Raw genomic sequence first — 17,561 nt, 5'->3', positions numbered from 1 at the left:
TGTAATCCCAGCACTTTGGGAGGCCGAGGTGGGTGGATCACTTGAGGCCAGTAGTTTGAGACCAGCCTGGGCAACGTGGCAAAACCCACTCTCTACAAAAAATATAAAAAATTAGCTGGGCGTGGTGGTGCACGCCTGTAGTCCCAGCTACTCAGGAAGCTGAGGTGGGAGGATCACTTGAGCCTGGGAGGTTGAGGCTACAGTGAGCCATGATTGTGCCATTGTACTCCAGCCTGGGTGACAGAGTGAGACCCTGTCTCAAGAAAAGAAAAGAAACTGTGCATTGGAGTATCTGTCCAGTTCATAGTGTCTTCCTTAAAGTTCCCTCTTACCATGCCCAAAGTGGATGAATCTCCATTCCACTTTCCACAGTTGGCTGAACTGGACTGGACACCTGACCCAGGATAAGTCAATCAGAGTCCCTTCTCAGGGAATTTGGAATTAGGCTTGGAGATAGACAGTGGCAATTGATGTAACTAGACCCAGTGACAAGGTCAGATTTGCCACTGTCCAGTGGTACCCAAGCACGGGGCAGTGGTACTCTTTCGCCACAACACTAGCCCTGCTCTGGGATGAGGCCCGCCCTCTGTTGGGGAGGGCTTAGGAATGTCCTGCTCTGTTCAAAAGGCTGCTTGTCCACTATGGCCTGAACAGATGGAGATCGCTAAGTCCTGAGTCCAGGGAGCCCTTTTTTTGCTGGATGGGCCAACGGTATGTGCTGGCTGCTGCCTGTGGAGGAACTTCTATAGGTCACAAAGCAATAAAACCCAGATAACTGTGGCACCTTGGCAAAAAGGACCAGGGGCAGCGTGGGCTCACTCCACAGTGCTCCTGGATCTGTAGGTCTGGCTAAGCTCCCCCATGTGGCTCCCAGCCCTGGGGAGTGAGGTACTCACAGTCTCTGGTTGCCAACTCTGCCTCCATCCATACGGCTTCCCTAAGATCCTGTTCCTTTATCCCCAGGGCTCCACTGACCTGACCTCTCATACCCCCTGGGGAGAGGGTGGTCGCAGTCAGGGTCCTCTTGCAGCTTCTTTCTAATGTATATTGTTAGGACAGAAATTGTATACCTTGTTTCCTTCAAGGTCTTTCCTCTCAATTCACAATCCTTTCTTTCTTTCATCAAAACCCACCTCATTCTTTAAATCAAAAGCTTTGGCTTTCAGAACTATTGTTTCTGATAGGTTCTTAGAAAAGAGTCTGTTTTGGCCGTGTGCAGTGGCTCACGCCTGTAAACCCAGCACATTAGGAGGCCGAGGTGGGTGGATCACTTGAGGTCAGGAGTTTGAGACCAGCCTGGTGAAACCCCGTCTCTACTAAAAATACAAAAATTAGCAGGGCCTGCTGGCCTGTGCCGGTAGTCCCAGCTACTCAGGAGGCTGAGGCAGTAGAATCACTTGAACCCAGGAGGCAGAGGTCACAGTGAGCTAAGATCGCGCCACTGCACTCCAGCGACAGAGTGCGACTTCGTTTCAGAAAAAGAAAAAAAAAAAAAAAAGCCTATTTTGTAACCGCCCCCCCACCACCAACAACAAAAAAGCATTTTGGCTATTTCTTTATTTTTGCATACCAGCTCTAGCTAACCACTCTAATTCTCTCTTTAAGTCAATGTGGACAGCTCTGGGTGAGCACAAGGAAATGCAAAACAGAAACACACACATACACATTAATATTTTAAGAAATTACTTCACTATGTGGGTAAATTCACTATTGTTGGCAGTCATATTCCACCTTGTAAATTAGGGAGAGGGTATAAGCCAGTTTTCAGAGATTATCATGAAGCTGACTCACAAAGAGAAACAGAGGAGATGGTGAAGCCAGGAATAGTGGCTCACGCCTATAATCCTAGCACTTTGGAAGGCTGAGGTGGGCGGATTGCTTGAGCTCAGGAGTTCGAGACCCGCCTCAGCAACATGGTGAGTCTCCTGTCTCTACAAAAATATACAAAAATCTTCTGGGCATGGTGGCATGTGCCTGTAGTCCCAGCTACTTGGGAGGCTAAGGTGGGAGGAACTTTGAGCCGGGGAGGTCGAGGCTGCAGTGAGCTGAGATCATGCCACGACCCTGCAGCCTGGGCGACAGAGTGAGACCCTGTCACAAAACAAAACAAAAACAAACAAACAAGCAAAACCAGAGGAAACAGTGGAAAGAGAACTGTCTGGGTTCCTGACACTTCTTAAATTCCCAGTTTTAGTCTAAATAGAGCTGTCATTTGTCTCCATATCCTTAAACATCATTCTATTCTTAGAATAAATTTATAATTTTTCTTAAGCTAACTCGAGTTTATACTTTTAGCAACCGGAACAGTGCTAATTAATACAGTATCATGGTTGCAAAGCTAAGCTATGTTTTCCCAACTAACTTTAAAAATCGTTATAGAGATTAACACTAATAGTTAAATGGTCCTATAACTTTTGTTATAAAAGTTGGTATTATTTATTGCCCCTCTAGTTAACATTTCCCTGATGAAGATTTCAGAATGTGGTTGCAATTAGTCTTAAATGTTGGTATCCATCTGGAAAGAGATATGACCAAGATAGACTCTGTCTGCCCCTCTTGTTAAATGGTAGTTGCTATGCTATGGGCGTCTTCCCCAGGGAAAGACTTTCTCTCTTTGTGTGTTGGGACCATGGGAGCAAGCATCAGAGGTCCATGTTTAGCCGGCCGCCGCGACGCTCCTGATGCCATTGACTCTCTCGCTTTGATTAGAGGTCTGCCACATGCTAGGGAGGAAAGTAATTTCCTTCTCTATTATTTTCACTCTGCCCCGATGCTTTGTTTTTAGGGAACCGATATAAGCCTCCTTCTTGGGCATTTTGCTCCCATGGGTCCTACTAATCGCTGGCAGGCAGTGATGCAGCCGAGTTTCTCCCAGCTCACTGAAACGTATTCCTGCCTTAAACTGGAGCAGTCAAATTCTTCCTGCAGAGAATTTGGAACTGGGCTTTAGAGACTCTGGCCAGTCTTGATTGGGGTCTGGATAGAAAGTTATTGTCAGGCTGGGCTGGGCAGCCATGAGCATCTTGCAGCAGACATTGCTGGTCTGAGAGAGACAAAGCAAGTGTGCAAAGGGAAGGGAGAATGAGGAACCACTCTGCCTCTCAGAGAAGCATGCAGAGGACCACCTTTTCTTCTGAATTCCCCAGCTTCTTGGACTCCAGTTCCTCCTGAGGCTGGGCTGTACTTCCTGCCCTGGGGTTCCTTAAGATGTCCTTATATTCTTCTCAAAAACTTCCCTGTGCTTAAGCTCATTTGAATGGGCTCTATGCCAGTCAATCACAGCTCACTATAGGGGTCAGTCATTATATAATTGATAGAGTATGTGACTGTCACTCATTCACGTGATTCTCAAAACAGGTTTCATTAAAGAGAGAAAAAGAACACAATTTAAGTTAATTTCTTCCCTTTCCATGTATCTCTTCAGAGTAGAAAATGGCATCTGGATGTATTGACTTTCCTTTTTAATATGAACAGAGACTTTAGAATTCATTTTACAAAATTGTATTATATGGCCAGGCACAGTGGCTCATGCCTGTAATCTCAGCACTTTGGGAGGCCAAGGCGGGTGGATCATTTGAGGTTGGGAGTTCAAGACCAGCTTGGCCAACAGTGTGAAACCCCGTCTCTACTAAAAATACAAAAATTAGCCAGGTGGTAGTGGCGTGCACCTGTAATTCCAGCTACTAGGGAGGCTGAGGCAGGAGAATCGCTTGAGCTTAGGAGGCTGAGGTTGCCATGAGCTGAGATCACGCCGCTGCACTCCAGCCTGGGCGACAGAGTGAGAAAAAAGAAAGTAGCATTATATATAAGTTGTAGACATAAATGTGAGAACCAAAAAATTATCAACGCTTAATATATGGGATGACAGATTCAGCAATCCTGATTTTAAATAATATTGAGGCCATCAGATCCTTTCCCTCACAAATGTCAGCTATTTGTGGAGTGACCCTGCGCTTAGTAGTGTTTCAGAAAGCTCCTGACAACTGGAGGAGTTGGGTTGAACTTTAATGAAGAAAAAGCTAACTGAAAATGGAATGTCATCTTTGTCCAAAGTAGATACAGACAGTTTGGCTGTAGCTTTCCTAGCCGACTAAAGCTAGAAGAGATCAAATAGGGCCTCTTAACCTCGATTTTATTATGTTTTGGGTGAGGCTGTGGACCCACTGAAATTTATGCAAAAGTTGAGGTTAAGTGCATGCACTGTTATAAGGAAAGGCGTAATGTGCTTCATCAGCTAACCAACAGGGCACATGACACAGGAGTTAACAACCAGTTAAAGCCCAATCCCTTTTTAACAGAAAACTGAGGCACGGCAAAAATGTGATTTGATAAGTCACACATAAATACGATGGCCAAGCCAAAGACTGAAATCCACACATCCGGAACATTATCCAGGGTTCTTCTGCCGCATGACAGTGCCTTCTGAGTGCTCAAATAAAAGCCTCTTTAACGTGGGATTGTAATGAGCAGGCAAAGCATGCTCTTTAATGGCAAGACAAAGGTTGCTGACTCCAAGAATTTGTTTTCCTCAGTAAATATTAGCAATAACTTAAATGTTTATAAGATTCATCTCATGGATTCTTGGGGATATGCGTGGAATCAGGTGAGAAAGTACCCCCTAAAAATCTGCACCCCCTAAAAAGGCGGTGACAATTTTATAGCATCTTTATGTCTTGTGTATGCCACAATTTCACCATAATCTCAGGATTTGGAGGGCATCTTACAAATGAGAAAACTGAAGCTCAAAAAGCTTGAATGACTTGCTTACAGGTCTCATCATCTGAAGATAAAACTAGTTGTAAAATGAAGGTTTTTTGACTCCCCATCCTTTGATCTGTAGCACACGGCTTTGAACTTCCAAAGTGCTCTTCTCTGGATAAGAAAAATGCAGCTATAGATATGGGGATATAAAATGATTTGATGGCAGTCAAATAAATAGTGGATGAGCCAGGACTCAAACTCCTGTTTCCTAAATTATCTCTAACCACTAATAGTAAAAAGTTTGTGTTTATATTGTTGTTGTTTGTTAAGTAATAAAAATCTCACCTGGCAGAGAAGAAGGGTGCCGCAGGGAAACGAGACCTGAACTAGGGAAACAGGGACCTGGGATCTCTGGCTGTGTCATTTGTTCACTGTGTGAGACCTTTGACAAGTCACTTAACAGTTGGGCCTGGATTTGCTTTGGGAAATGGGACAGGTGACTTCAACATGCTACACTCTTTCAATAGGACAGGCTTTTTTGATTCTTCTCTGTGTGTATCATAGCCCATGTGATAATGTGGCAGAATTCGCATTCTGGTGCCCTATCTGCAGTCAGACAAACAAAATGGACATGTTGTGAGATGTTTTTGAGAGAATGAAGTGAATTTTGAAAGCCATTTTTATTAAGCTAAAAGTAGCAAACTACGAAGGATGGGAACAATTAGTCTAATTTCTTCAACTCAGGAGTCTTTATGAGTTAATTACCTTGCAACTTAGTTCAAGAGTAGTGTATCGTAGGCTACTAAAATTTTAAAATATGATAGCTCTTTACTTCCAATTCCAATTTGAGTTTTAGTGGATATTTTCTTCCCCAAATATGTGGTTGAGCACATATTGTTTTCTAGGATTTGTCGTGTATAAATTCACTCTCTTTGATGGGAGAAGCTAGAAGCAGATGTAGTTTACTTTCAAGGAATTAATGTCGTCAAAATTCATCATTTCTGTGAGATCAGGAAGAATATGTTTAGGTTGAACTACTGCTATTAAAGTGTTCTGATCATAAGTCAAAGCTGCTCTTAACAGGAGAAAAACAAATATATTTTAGAGGCTTAAACATATTTCAAGTCCTTTTTTAAAAAATCATTGGTGAATCATTACTGTTGCCTTCTAAAACTTCTCTTCATGCTTGATTTTCACTACATGTTTTTGAAGCCATAACAACTACAGATAAGCAGTGATAAGATAAGCAAAGTGTTTTAAACCAAAGAAACACAGGCTAGTATATACAGCCAGATGTCAATGAGGGTGCCCTGGTATCATGGGTCAAGAGTCATCAATATATTGCAGTTAAAAAGTCATTTTACTGAAATTTATGGAAAAACAAAGAAAATAAAAAATGTTTTCTTTTACATTAATTTGCTGTGCTGTAAAGTTTAGGTGTTGCCTGATCAGTTGTCCTATGGGATTCTTCTTTGACCTTTTTAGGTACAGACAGTGCAAAGGTGGTGTGCCTAGTGAGCTTGGATGTATCAAACAGCTGTAAGAAAATCTCTCCAACCTTCTCTGAATAAAGGAGGAATGTGGTGTTTATTGAGGAATAGGCAACCCTTACATTCGAATAAAAGATGCCATATAGTGAGTCCGTTACTCATTTTCATATTCTTCCTGTTTACTTCTGTCAGTATGCTGTGTTTTACTTTAGTAAATTAAACTATTGCATCGATTATTCTTCCCAATTACCCTGTTTGGTAGCACTCTCTTAACGTTCTTAAAGTTAACTGTAGCCTCTTTAATAATCCACTTCCACAGCCTGTTCTCACCCTGCTTGACTCTTACCTAGCTTGACATTCCTAATACCCTCTGTTCTGTGGCTTCCTGCCTGTTCTTCTAGGATGTTTCTCTCTCTCCGTTGTCCTCCCATTTCTCTGACTGCTCTTTCTTGGTATCCTTGGTGGCTTTTGTTGTTGTTCCACCTACCCCATATAGTTAATATTTCCCAGAGATCTAGCCTTACCCATCTCCTCTTTTATTTTCGCGTTGTCTCATTCACTGCCATGGCTTCAGCTGCCAATTAGGAGACTCCATTGACTATCAAATCTAAGATCCCGGTCTTGACCTGAATTCCAGGCTTTCCTGATCTCCAGACTTTTGTCTCCAAGTAAATCCTAAATAACTCCACTGAAATAAACGAAAGGCCTCTCAAACTCCACGGGTCCCAAATAGAATTCATTGTCTCCCTCACTGTGGAAGGCAGTCTCCCAGGTGGCCCCCAGTGGTACTGATTTCCCGGTATGCATTCATGTCCTGGAGTGGAAACGGAGAATGAGTCTGGGTAGTGGGCAGTTTATAATGCTTTATTACATTCTTTGTATTTGTTCAGGATAATGCTTGTCTGTTTTAGATTACAACTCTTTCAGGCTCAAAAATCATATTTTAATTTGTTCTTATGGTCACATTGTCCTTAGATGTGCCTAAAAATGTTAATGAGGATAATTTTTTGTTGTGTTTAGGAAACTCTTGAGTTTTAAAAAACATTTTCTCCATCTTAAAAAAAGACAGTTGGGAGCCACTCTGCCTAATGGCCAGGCACAATGGCTCCCAACTGTAATCCCAGCACTCTGGGAAGCCAAGGTGGGAGGACTGCTTGAGCCCAGGAGTTCAAGGCCAGTCTGGGCAACATGGTGAGACTCCATCTCTAAAAAAAATTCAAAAAATTATCCAGACATGGTGTCATGAGCACCTGCAGTCCCAGCTGTTGAGGTTGGGGTCGCAATGATCCATGGTTACACCACTGCACTCTTCAGCCTGGGTGACAAGTGAGACCTTGTCTCAAAAAAAAAACAAAAAACAAAAACAAAAACAAAACCTCAATTTAAGAAACAGGTAAAATATAATATTTATATTTAATTTTGAATTTCTCTCAAGTCATCAGTATCTATGCTGCTGTGCTGCTGCTTCCTTCCCTGCACATCTGTCTTATTAGGGCCCTCACACTAGCCCACATCAAGGAGCTGGAGGAAACCTATATTTTTAAAATGCACAATCTGATATTTCCTTCTCATTACAGACAGAAACCAGAGCAAAAATACTTATCACCTGCAAACTGATTTCTTCTCTAGGTATCAATGAGTTCCTAAATCTCTTGGTGCAGTTTCTCCTTTCATAAGATGAGGATAATAGTGCCAAATTTGTTCGTTTGTGAAACGGTTTAATTAGGTCACAACTAATGATAAAGATAGCCTTGCAACCTTTAAAGGTGTTATTTCTAGAATTTTCCACTTAGCGCAAGAAAGGAGAATAGTCCAGAGTTCGCAATTGTAAAATTGACTTGTCTCCTTTGTAATTAATAAATAATTTGTGAGTGAAATTTGCAGATGCAAATTAAGTTAAACCATGGTTTGAAACCTAGCTAATTTGTGTCCCCTAAAGGGCAGTTCCTAACACTATGCCTGGGCATTTTTAAGCAGGTGGCTTAACAAATGCTTGCTAAATGAATGAATAATTGAATAATTGCATATCCTTCACTCTTGTTCCCCTTGGTCTTTATTGTCACTGCTCAAGTTTGACCACCTGAAGGGTGACCAACCACAACAGCTTCCTAGTCACTGCCTGCACATAACATAGCCAGAATCAAGCCCTTTGGGGGCGTCTTGGAACAGCTTATAAACCTTAAAATATTAGCTGAGCATGGTAGCGCACGCCTGCAGTCCCAGCTATTCAGGAGGCTGAGGTGAGAGGATTGCTTGGGCCCAGGAGGCAGAGGTTACAGCGAGCCAAGATTGCACCACTGCACTCGAGCCTGGACAAGAGAACAATACCCTGTCTCAAAAAACAAAAACAAACAAAGCAACTTCTAACTGCTTCCCAGATTGAATGAGAACTTTGTATGAGTTTCAAAGGATTTCATTTAGTAGGCACTCTTTTCTAGATGTTTTATATCTAACTAAACTTTTATTTGAATTTTCTGCTTTAGTCCATTACATTTTCCAGTGGTATTGGAATGTGGCTTTTCTGCTTCCCAACCTGGGCCTTTCAGACATGCTAATTCCAAAGCCCTGCAATGCCCTTTCACTTCTCCGCTTCAGTAGCTGCCTTCAGAATGGCTTGATGTTTACTTTCTTTGGGAAGCCTCTACTGCAGTCTAGACACCACTAACAACCAGCTGATCTGTACTCACATATGGCCTAGTTCTTTCCACATGTGTGTATTCAAGCTTTATCTATAAAGTGTTTACCATATAAAATGTCTACACATAGTACAGGCCACTCAGTTCAAAGGATATTTGACAGGATCGGGTGCTCATGGACAAGTGACTGGCCCAAGTTCCTACTACTAGTTGTGGAATAACTATTATCTCTTGAGACGCCTGTTTTCTCATCTGCAAAATGGGGGCGATAAGTACCACCTGGAGTTGCAGCGGATTACATGTAAAGCAGTTGGCCCAGTGCTAGGAAATGGTGGATTTGTTATATGGCACTACCTACCAGATTAAGAATACAAGCCTGAGTTTTAAATCTTTTGCTTTGCAAGGCAGAACTAGATCCTGTCTTTTAAATAAGGAATCATAGAAAAAGTGACTTCCCTTATAAGCCAGCTGTCACATACCTGTGACATGAAATGGAAAAGTCTTGAGAAATGGAATCCTCTCTTCTCAGTTTTAAATATTAAAACATATTAAAATTGTTCTCTTTGAATAAATTACATAACCTCTAATTAATTTCCCCTTTAATGTTAATTTTTTAAGTGGAAATTGCCTTTTATTATCCTAAGAATTGGAATCAAGTACCTGGCTGTATCTGCGATGTCCCTATCTCACTATACAAATTTTTCTGTTGCCTTCTCACCAATAAAAATCAGAAAGATGTGGTCCAATTTGAAAGTTAGCCAATATATGCAAAAGAAACTCACAAAAGTCAATGTATGAGCATTTTCTGATGATGGAGACATTGGTTGAATTCAAAAAGAAAATGAATGACCTAGTTCATTTTAACTGCTGATGAAAAACATGCTTACATTATGTTGTCAGGGATTTGGGGATGGAAAATACATATTTTTTGGGGGAAAAATAACGAAAACGATGAGACTCCGAAGAGCCTACAGTGTAAGAACATGCTACCAAAAAAAATCACTTTGTCTTTTGGGAAGGATAATAGCAGGGTATGGTGTGTGCTAGACCACAGACGTTTGGTTTAACAGTTCACAGTTGAAGACGATAGGTAGTCTCAGAAAATTATAAAATGTCCCTGCTGAAACAGTTACCAGTAAGATTCCACCTACGTTTGCACTACTTAACTAGCTTCCTACATACTGCAGCCTAAGTGACCTGCCAATATAGGGTGTCTGTGACAGTTACGAGAGAATGGCCATGCTTGCTTGGGATTATGTGTGGGTGTTGAACATGGCACTTTGAACAAATTTATGAGGTGCAAACTTCTAATGCAAAGATGACTCATAAGGTTTCAGAATGTGTACATATGAAGCACATTCTAATTTATACCGTCACTAGTGCTCACCCACAGCAAAACTAGGCTAGGTTGATTACCAAATTGTTTGGACTAACAGGAAATTCACAAAATTTGTCACTGTTAGTGAGAAAAATTATTGGGTTCATGATTTTAACATGTGTGGCACTACCATCTTGAACCAATGTGATGTACTTAATCTACATTTTGCAACATTATGTTTTCATGGCAACATTCAACTATCACTACTTCTCAGAGACTGTGAAGAAGCTGATTCTTTTAATAAGTTAGAATGGAAAACTTAAATAGAACTGTATAATAAAGCAAACATTTCAATAGAACTTCTAAAACTTAAAACTGTATTTAGCTAGGTTTCTCGATTTACATAAATGTAGCATAATGCTCTGTGCAGAGGAAATTTTTTACACATTTTACTGAAAGTTATTCTTAAGATATTTAATAACTAAATTGACTAAAGTGCACTAAATATAAAGTCAACAAAAATTAGGAGAGGTAATTTCCCACTCTAGTGTCTTGATTGTGGTAATCAGTATACAATGTACTGGTATAAAAAACCATCACACTGTATACTTCAATATCTTTTTGTCAAATATTTTAAAATTAAAAGAATAAAATGGAAAAAGGATTTCATATGGATGTTGAAATAAGAACTAAGATTACTGTTTTATGTGAGTCTGATGTTCCTTGAGGGTTTTACCCCAATTGCTAAAAAAAAAAAACTCATTAAAAATTCCTTTAAGATGAAGTGGTAGAAGCCAGACCTTTAACATTATTGGAGCAATACTTTCAAAGTAAATCACTTAGCAGTCAGAATAACAATTTGGAAATTGTGACCAAATAGTCAAACACAGCTGAAAGACCTAGAATTCAACAGGACATCGTTTTAACACTTAAGAATTGTGTGACCTAACAGATGGGAAGACTATAAAAGAGTAAGGCTTAATTAACCAACTTTGTAAACAAAACCAGTTCACAGTTCCCTTAAAAGTGATTAAGATTTGCTAAACTTAGAAAGTAAAGATTTGTAAGCTGAACTTAACCTTAAGCACAATACATTTTTGCATTCTAGTAAGTTGATTATGAACTTAAAAAATAAATTTCTGATTAGGCTTTTCTGCACAAAAAATAAAAAACACCTTTGAGGTGATCACAGAAAAAAAAATGTCATAGGTCAGCAGAAACAGATGCCAAAGATTTTTTTTTTTTTTTTTTTTTGAGACGGAGTCTTGCACTGTCGCCCAGGCTGGAGTGCAGTGGCACGATCTCAGCTCACTCCAAGCTCTGCCTCCCGACTTCACGCCATTCTCCTGCCTCACCCTCCCGAGTAGTTGGGACTACAGGCGCCCGCCACCATGCCCGGCTAATTTTTTTGTATTTTTTTTTTTAGTAGAGATGGGGTTTCACCATGTTAGCCAGGATGGTCTCGATCTCCTGACCTCGTGATCTGCCCGCCTCAGCCTCCCAAAGATGTTTTAAAGGTTTAACTGTTGCATACTCAGAAAGTAAGAAAAATCCTAGCACCAGCATTTTGCTTTTGATCACTTCTACATGAAATAAAAAATTGTCTTACAGGATCACTATGGACATAGTTAACAGTAAGATTTTTGATATTAAATTGTATTTACAATAAAAATGTCAGGCATTGGATCATTCTTTTATTAACTTTGGAGGCCTACTTACAAATTTCATTTATGAGGACACCCACAGATAAGAAGCTTGCATTCCCTGAACCACCACCCATGCACAGCTGGACCATACGGTGGCTTTTAGAAAAAGAGCAACTACCGTATTTGGTCATTCAAGTTGTTACAAACATACAAGGTTTGTTCAATTCTAACTTCAGCTACTTACTAATTGAATTCATTTCCTAAAAGAGGCAGACCTTCTGGCTTCATCAGGTTGGTTAATACTTTGGTTTTCTTTTGAAGACTTGATGTAGTATATTAAGTCACAAGCAAAATGGGCATTGTGTTAATAATACTTAACCATTTGAGACCCACGTGGACAGACCATAAGTTAGGAAATTCCCTGCATACTTATTTAGCTTTTAAGTCTTAAATAGTGTCAACTATAGTTGTAAAGGTACACTAGGTGCTAGTAGTCTCATAATTACCAAATCCTAAAGCTTTTACCCAAGTGGTTTCACTAATTAAGGACAGAAGAAAAGCACCTTTCCCCACTGCCTTTTGACAGATTTAGTGGATCGTCAAAGGAATGATTACCCAGGCAAGCAGATCTAACTGCCATGCAGTTTCAAAATAAAATTGCAGTAATTTAACAAAAAAAAAAAAAGCAGCCTCAAAGTGAAATGTACTGCCACTATGGCTTTTTATCAAACTCCACCTCTGAATGTTGATTTCACTCCTGACCGATCTCTTCTGAATCTCACTCACTAAATGTGCTTTCTCTCACCTGTAAAGCGCCTGCTACCATAATGTCTGCCTAATACAGAACGCACTTAAATGTCAGCCCCTCATCCCAATATGTAAGGCACTGAAATTTTTATGTGAGTGGTATTAGTTCCTATCCAACTAGGTTTTGGGCAAGGATCATATATTTCGTTTGTGACCTTTACCTCTTCCCTGGCACTTAGCACAGTGCTTGGCACACTGATGATCTTCATTAATCTACAGAACTCATCAGTACTTGTTGAAAGGCTCTTCCTGGTTCTTTACTACAGGTTAGTTCAATTTCTTATAATTAACCCATAACACTGAACGCAAATCACATTAATATTATACATATATGTATTATAGATGTTAAATCCTAATGTTCCTTTTATTAATAGTTAGAAATGGTGGAGTTTTAAAAATGTCTTCATAAACTTCTACATAAATGAGAATATAAATTGACCTCTCTCTGCCAGACCAGAGTCTACTGAGAACCTGTTTACCAAATGATTTTTTAGAAATGACGGTAGCTGACAATATTTAGTCCCAACTTAAGACATAAGTTCTTGTCCCCTAATACTGAAACCCAGCTTAAATAAGCAGATAAGCGAGGCAGAGTGGGTTAATATTAGTCACTGGAAAACTGCTATGTAGAAAATGCTATAAACATAAATGTGTGAGGCACAGAAAATCTTTATTGCCACAGGAAGCAAGTGCATTCGTCCCACCTCACCAACAGCTTGAAGAGTCACAAAAACGTGGACATCGCACAATAAAGTGTAAGAGACTCGGGGAGAAATGGTCCCTTGGACTATATTGGCTGTAATACTGAGGTAACCAATTGACCTTGTTCAGTGAAAATACCTCTAACAAAATGAAAAAATCAACTAGTTATAACTTCCAATTCACATATACAATTCAAATAAAAATATATATTATTTGCTTTAATGTATAGCAAGTTTAATACATTAGTGTTTACAAAATAAAAACTGTATTCTACTGAAATTTTTCTTGTGCTTCCACCTTATCACTAAGCTTGAAAGACTAGAAACATAAGATAGTTAAGGAAACTTATTATGAATTTAAAGATGCAATTTGTGGGTCCACAACAAATGGATAAATATTGGAAATTGGAAGATTACTGCATCTTTTAAAATTGTGGCTTATGAAAATCTACAAACTTGACTGTAAGACACAATTAAAAAAAAATGTTTCAAAATAGATTAGAATACAGGAAACGTTTCATGAAACTACTGAGATACTAACCAGTGCTATGGCTAATATTAAAAACTGAACAGTCTATTGAAATCGTACTCATACTATTTCTACACACAGCGAACAATACAACCACAATAATCAATCTCAAGCTAGCAACAAAGTTGCAAGGTCCATAAGAAGCTTCTTCAGTGAGCAAAACACTATGGTACAATTAAAACACTTAGGAAGGGGAAAAAAGCCTTTTAACAGTATAAAAGTTGTTTACTGGTGTTTCCTACTGTAAAGTACTTCTACAAATTAAAATGAAGAAGCAATTTATATACGTGACAGTGATCTGAGACTACAGTGCAGACATTTCATCTAACATTTGGCTGACAAATTTTAGTGTAACAGATTATGACTTAATATTTTTTACAGTTAACGATCTAGAGCAGAACTAAAACCAAAAAAACACATACTCTCTTACACTCAGAGTCAATACACTCTTCTCAGTAATATCTGGGTTTAGATGCCTCTGTAGGAAGTAGGTAAAGCTGTCAGTTATCTTTTCTTAAACCAACAGAAAAAACGTGTATTGGCAGATGTATTTTTTTTACCATTATGAATTCCAATGTGAAATTCTCGTAAGTATGCAAGTACATTATTAACATGTAAGCACACTCCCATATATATGCACATGGTCCATTAATTAAATTGGGGGAACTAAAAACATACTGTCAAGTTAAAATAAATTTTAAGAAATAACTGCATTCATAAATCTCAAAGGTGTAGAAAAATGAAATCGTAAAATAAATAATGAATATAGCTGTCAACTAAACTTCCATAGAAATATGCCTACAGATGTGGATGCAGTGATTGTCCACACTTGTGATGGCTGGGTGGGAAGATATTCCCTAGTGAAAGCATCTAGTCTCTCTGACTTCTCCACATAGAGAAGACTTTCTGGATATAAAATAGTACTTAATCTGTTACAGCCTTTGTTAACAGTCGCCATCTTTATAACAGGTAGGGTTAACTTACTATGTCTTAATCTATTTAACACATTCTGAAATATCAATGTTTAAGTCAAAGCTTTTATACATGGGTCCACTTATTTCAAGTTCTCTGTCCAAGCAATAGCTTCCTATCTTTGAAACATCTTAAGTAGCTATTAATACAATCTAGGTCAACTAGTTTAAGATATATTTTCTACTCTATTGCTCATCTTTTTAACTTTCCTCAAGTATTTATTGTGTAAATGTGCATTGATAACCAGATGTTATATGAGTGAATGCTAAAAATTTCCTGTTAAACAAAATCAGTTTTATCAAATATTAAATCCACAATATTTTCCTTGGCTTAAACTGAGTATTTGCTTTCTATTTTTCCATAATCATTGCAATCTTGCCAATAACTACATCACTTAAGCTTTCTTTTTCACAACTGCAGGCAAAGACTCTAAACTCTGACATACATTTACGTTAAACACACAAAGTAGACAACAAAATTTCAAGTAAAATAAACTGTATCCACATCTATTAGACCAAACAGGTCTCAACATCTAGATTTTACTTCTATAAATTACACAAATACATTGTACATTCTTAAATAATGAATGCTTACAATATTGATTTGTAAGCCTTTCCATATAAAATGACTGAACACAGGAATGTGACTGAATCAATATTACTGTTATAGATTGCAACACTCTTGATTTTCTCTTTTGTGGCTGTTGTTTTATCTTCCTGGTTTCCGCAGACTACCGTACCAGTCCTTTTGCTTTGGCTATGAAATCTGTTTGAGCTGAATGAGGCAACACTGGTTATTAAGGCTTATTTCTATGATGGAGTATTATCCTTAAATCTGATGCCATTTCCAGAGAACGGTGAGAGAAATCACAGCTATCTTGAATCTTCAGGCTCTGTTTTGATGACTTTCTTTTCTAAGGTAAAAGCTGAATGAGGGTAGTCTTTTAAAATCCCAAGGCTCTCTACATAAAAATGGAAACAAAGTGAGTTGATATTTTAAATCAATGGACTACAAAAATCAAACAAAGTTTTAAAACAAACCCCCAAACTCCATATCAAATAGTATCAACTATTCATGATTCTGTAATTCCATGTAAAATTTTTGTTCATAGAGCTGTTAAGAGCTTGGATTCTGGATTTAAATTTCAACTCTGCCGATTACTAGCTATATACATCTCTGGGCAAGTTATACACCTCTCTAAGCCTTAGTGTCTTCATTTATAAAATAGGAATAGTATCTACATAAAATGACATGAAAGTTAAATAACGAAATGCACATAAAACATTTAGCATACAGAATATATTAATTTTTATTTAATGCTTGATCCAACATGATAAATATATAAAAGGAAGCTGATTATTCATATATAACTGTTACTGGTTAAAATATTTACCACCAATGAAGGAATCAGACTGAAAAATATTTTCATAACCTTGGAACCACTTTTTAAAGTTCTTCCAACAATGACATATTAAGGTGGGAGAAATAGGGATAAAATAATGAACACTATTTTCATAAGAAATCATTCCATGGAGTTCTATGTGTACAGTTATTTCAACCATACACAAACACTACAGAATAACAACCAAATGTAACCTTTATGTAAAGTACAAATACTGGGAGATATGTACACACACATATACATGCAAACGTCCATATCACATACACTCGCACCTTGGATTCTAGAAAGTAATTAATACTAATAGCTTATCTGAAATTAAATAGCTCAATTTATGAATCCTCTCTATCTAAACAGAAGGGGATTTTAAGTTCCGCATAAGTAATAAAAAAAGTAGCTACTATTTATTGAATTCCTGCTGGCTGGAATAGATAGTGTACGATGCAGGTACACTATCTTGTTTAATCCTCATAACTACCCTATGAGATAGAAAGTACTTCTCTTTTACCAATGAAGCAACTGAAGGACGGGTACTTAAGTAACTCAGTCAGGGTCACTCAGTCAAGTATCAGTGCTAAGATCTGGACCCAGGTTTGCACTATATGAAACCTGTATTATTTCTATTCAGTTAAAAATAAAGAAAAAGGTGGCCGGGCACGGTGGCTCACACCTGTAATCCCAGCACTCTGTGGGGCCGAGGCGGACGGATCACGAGGTCAGGAGATTGAGACCACGGTGAAATCCCGTCTCTACTAAAAATACAAAAAATTAGCCAGGCACAGTGGCAGGCGCTTGTAGTCCCAGCTACTCAGGAGGCTGAGGCAGGAGAATGGCGTAAACCCGGGAGGAGGAGCCTGCAGTGAGCCGAGATTGCGCCACTGCACTCCAGCCTGGGCGAGAGAGCGAGACTCCACCTCAAAAAAAGAAAGGGTAGAAAGGAAGGAAAGAAAGGAAAGGAAGAAAGAAAAGAAAGAAAGGAAGGAAAGAAAAAGAGGCTTTTTCAGGTATTTCTTCATTCAGTTCCACATAAAAACCTAGATCAATTATATCTCTATGTAATATATCTCCATGAAATATGTAAATATGCCCCATGATGAGACACATGATCAATGTAATTGGAGTATTCCTGTTATATAGAGTCTTCTAAGGAATATAAATGGGTAAAAAGTCGTTTTTTGTTCGTTTTTAAAAAAACTTTAAAGATCACTTTCTTTTGTGTTATGGAAAACATGAGACCAGGATGTCATCTTTTTAGGATAATTTCAATTTCTCAACCTCCCTTTGACATCATTAAAATGGCTACAATCAAGTATGCAATAGCATGCTTTAAAGTCACAGTACCAGAACATTATTTAGAACTCG

At 38.7% G+C, this 17,561-nt stretch overlaps 1 protein-coding gene across 8 annotated transcripts in view; it reads right to left on the bottom strand.

The window, feature by feature from the left end:
* Positions 1-13,249: 13,249 nt before the first annotated feature.
* NAB1 (NGFI-A binding protein 1) overlaps positions 13,250-17,561 on the bottom strand; it is a 43,945-nt gene continuing 39,633 nt past the window's right edge. For all 8 annotated transcript variants that reach the window (XM_063647743.1, XM_063647744.1, XM_063647745.1 and 5 more), the window contains exon 8: positions 13,250-15,761. In XM_063647743.1, coding sequence (XP_063503813.1) covers positions 15,673-15,761 — 89 coding nt within the window. In that variant the 3' untranslated portion in view covers positions 13,250-15,672. The remainder of the gene's footprint in view (positions 15,762-17,561) is intronic.

Source organism: Pongo pygmaeus, chromosome 11 (genome assembly GCF_028885625.2).
Source record: "Pongo pygmaeus isolate AG05252 chromosome 11, NHGRI_mPonPyg2-v2.0_pri, whole genome shotgun sequence".
In the NCBI taxonomy this organism is placed as follows: Eukaryota; Metazoa; Chordata; class Mammalia; order Primates; family Hominidae; genus Pongo; species Pongo pygmaeus.
Note: the sequence above shows the minus strand (reverse complement) of the source record. Positions and strands in the feature narration are given on the sequence as shown.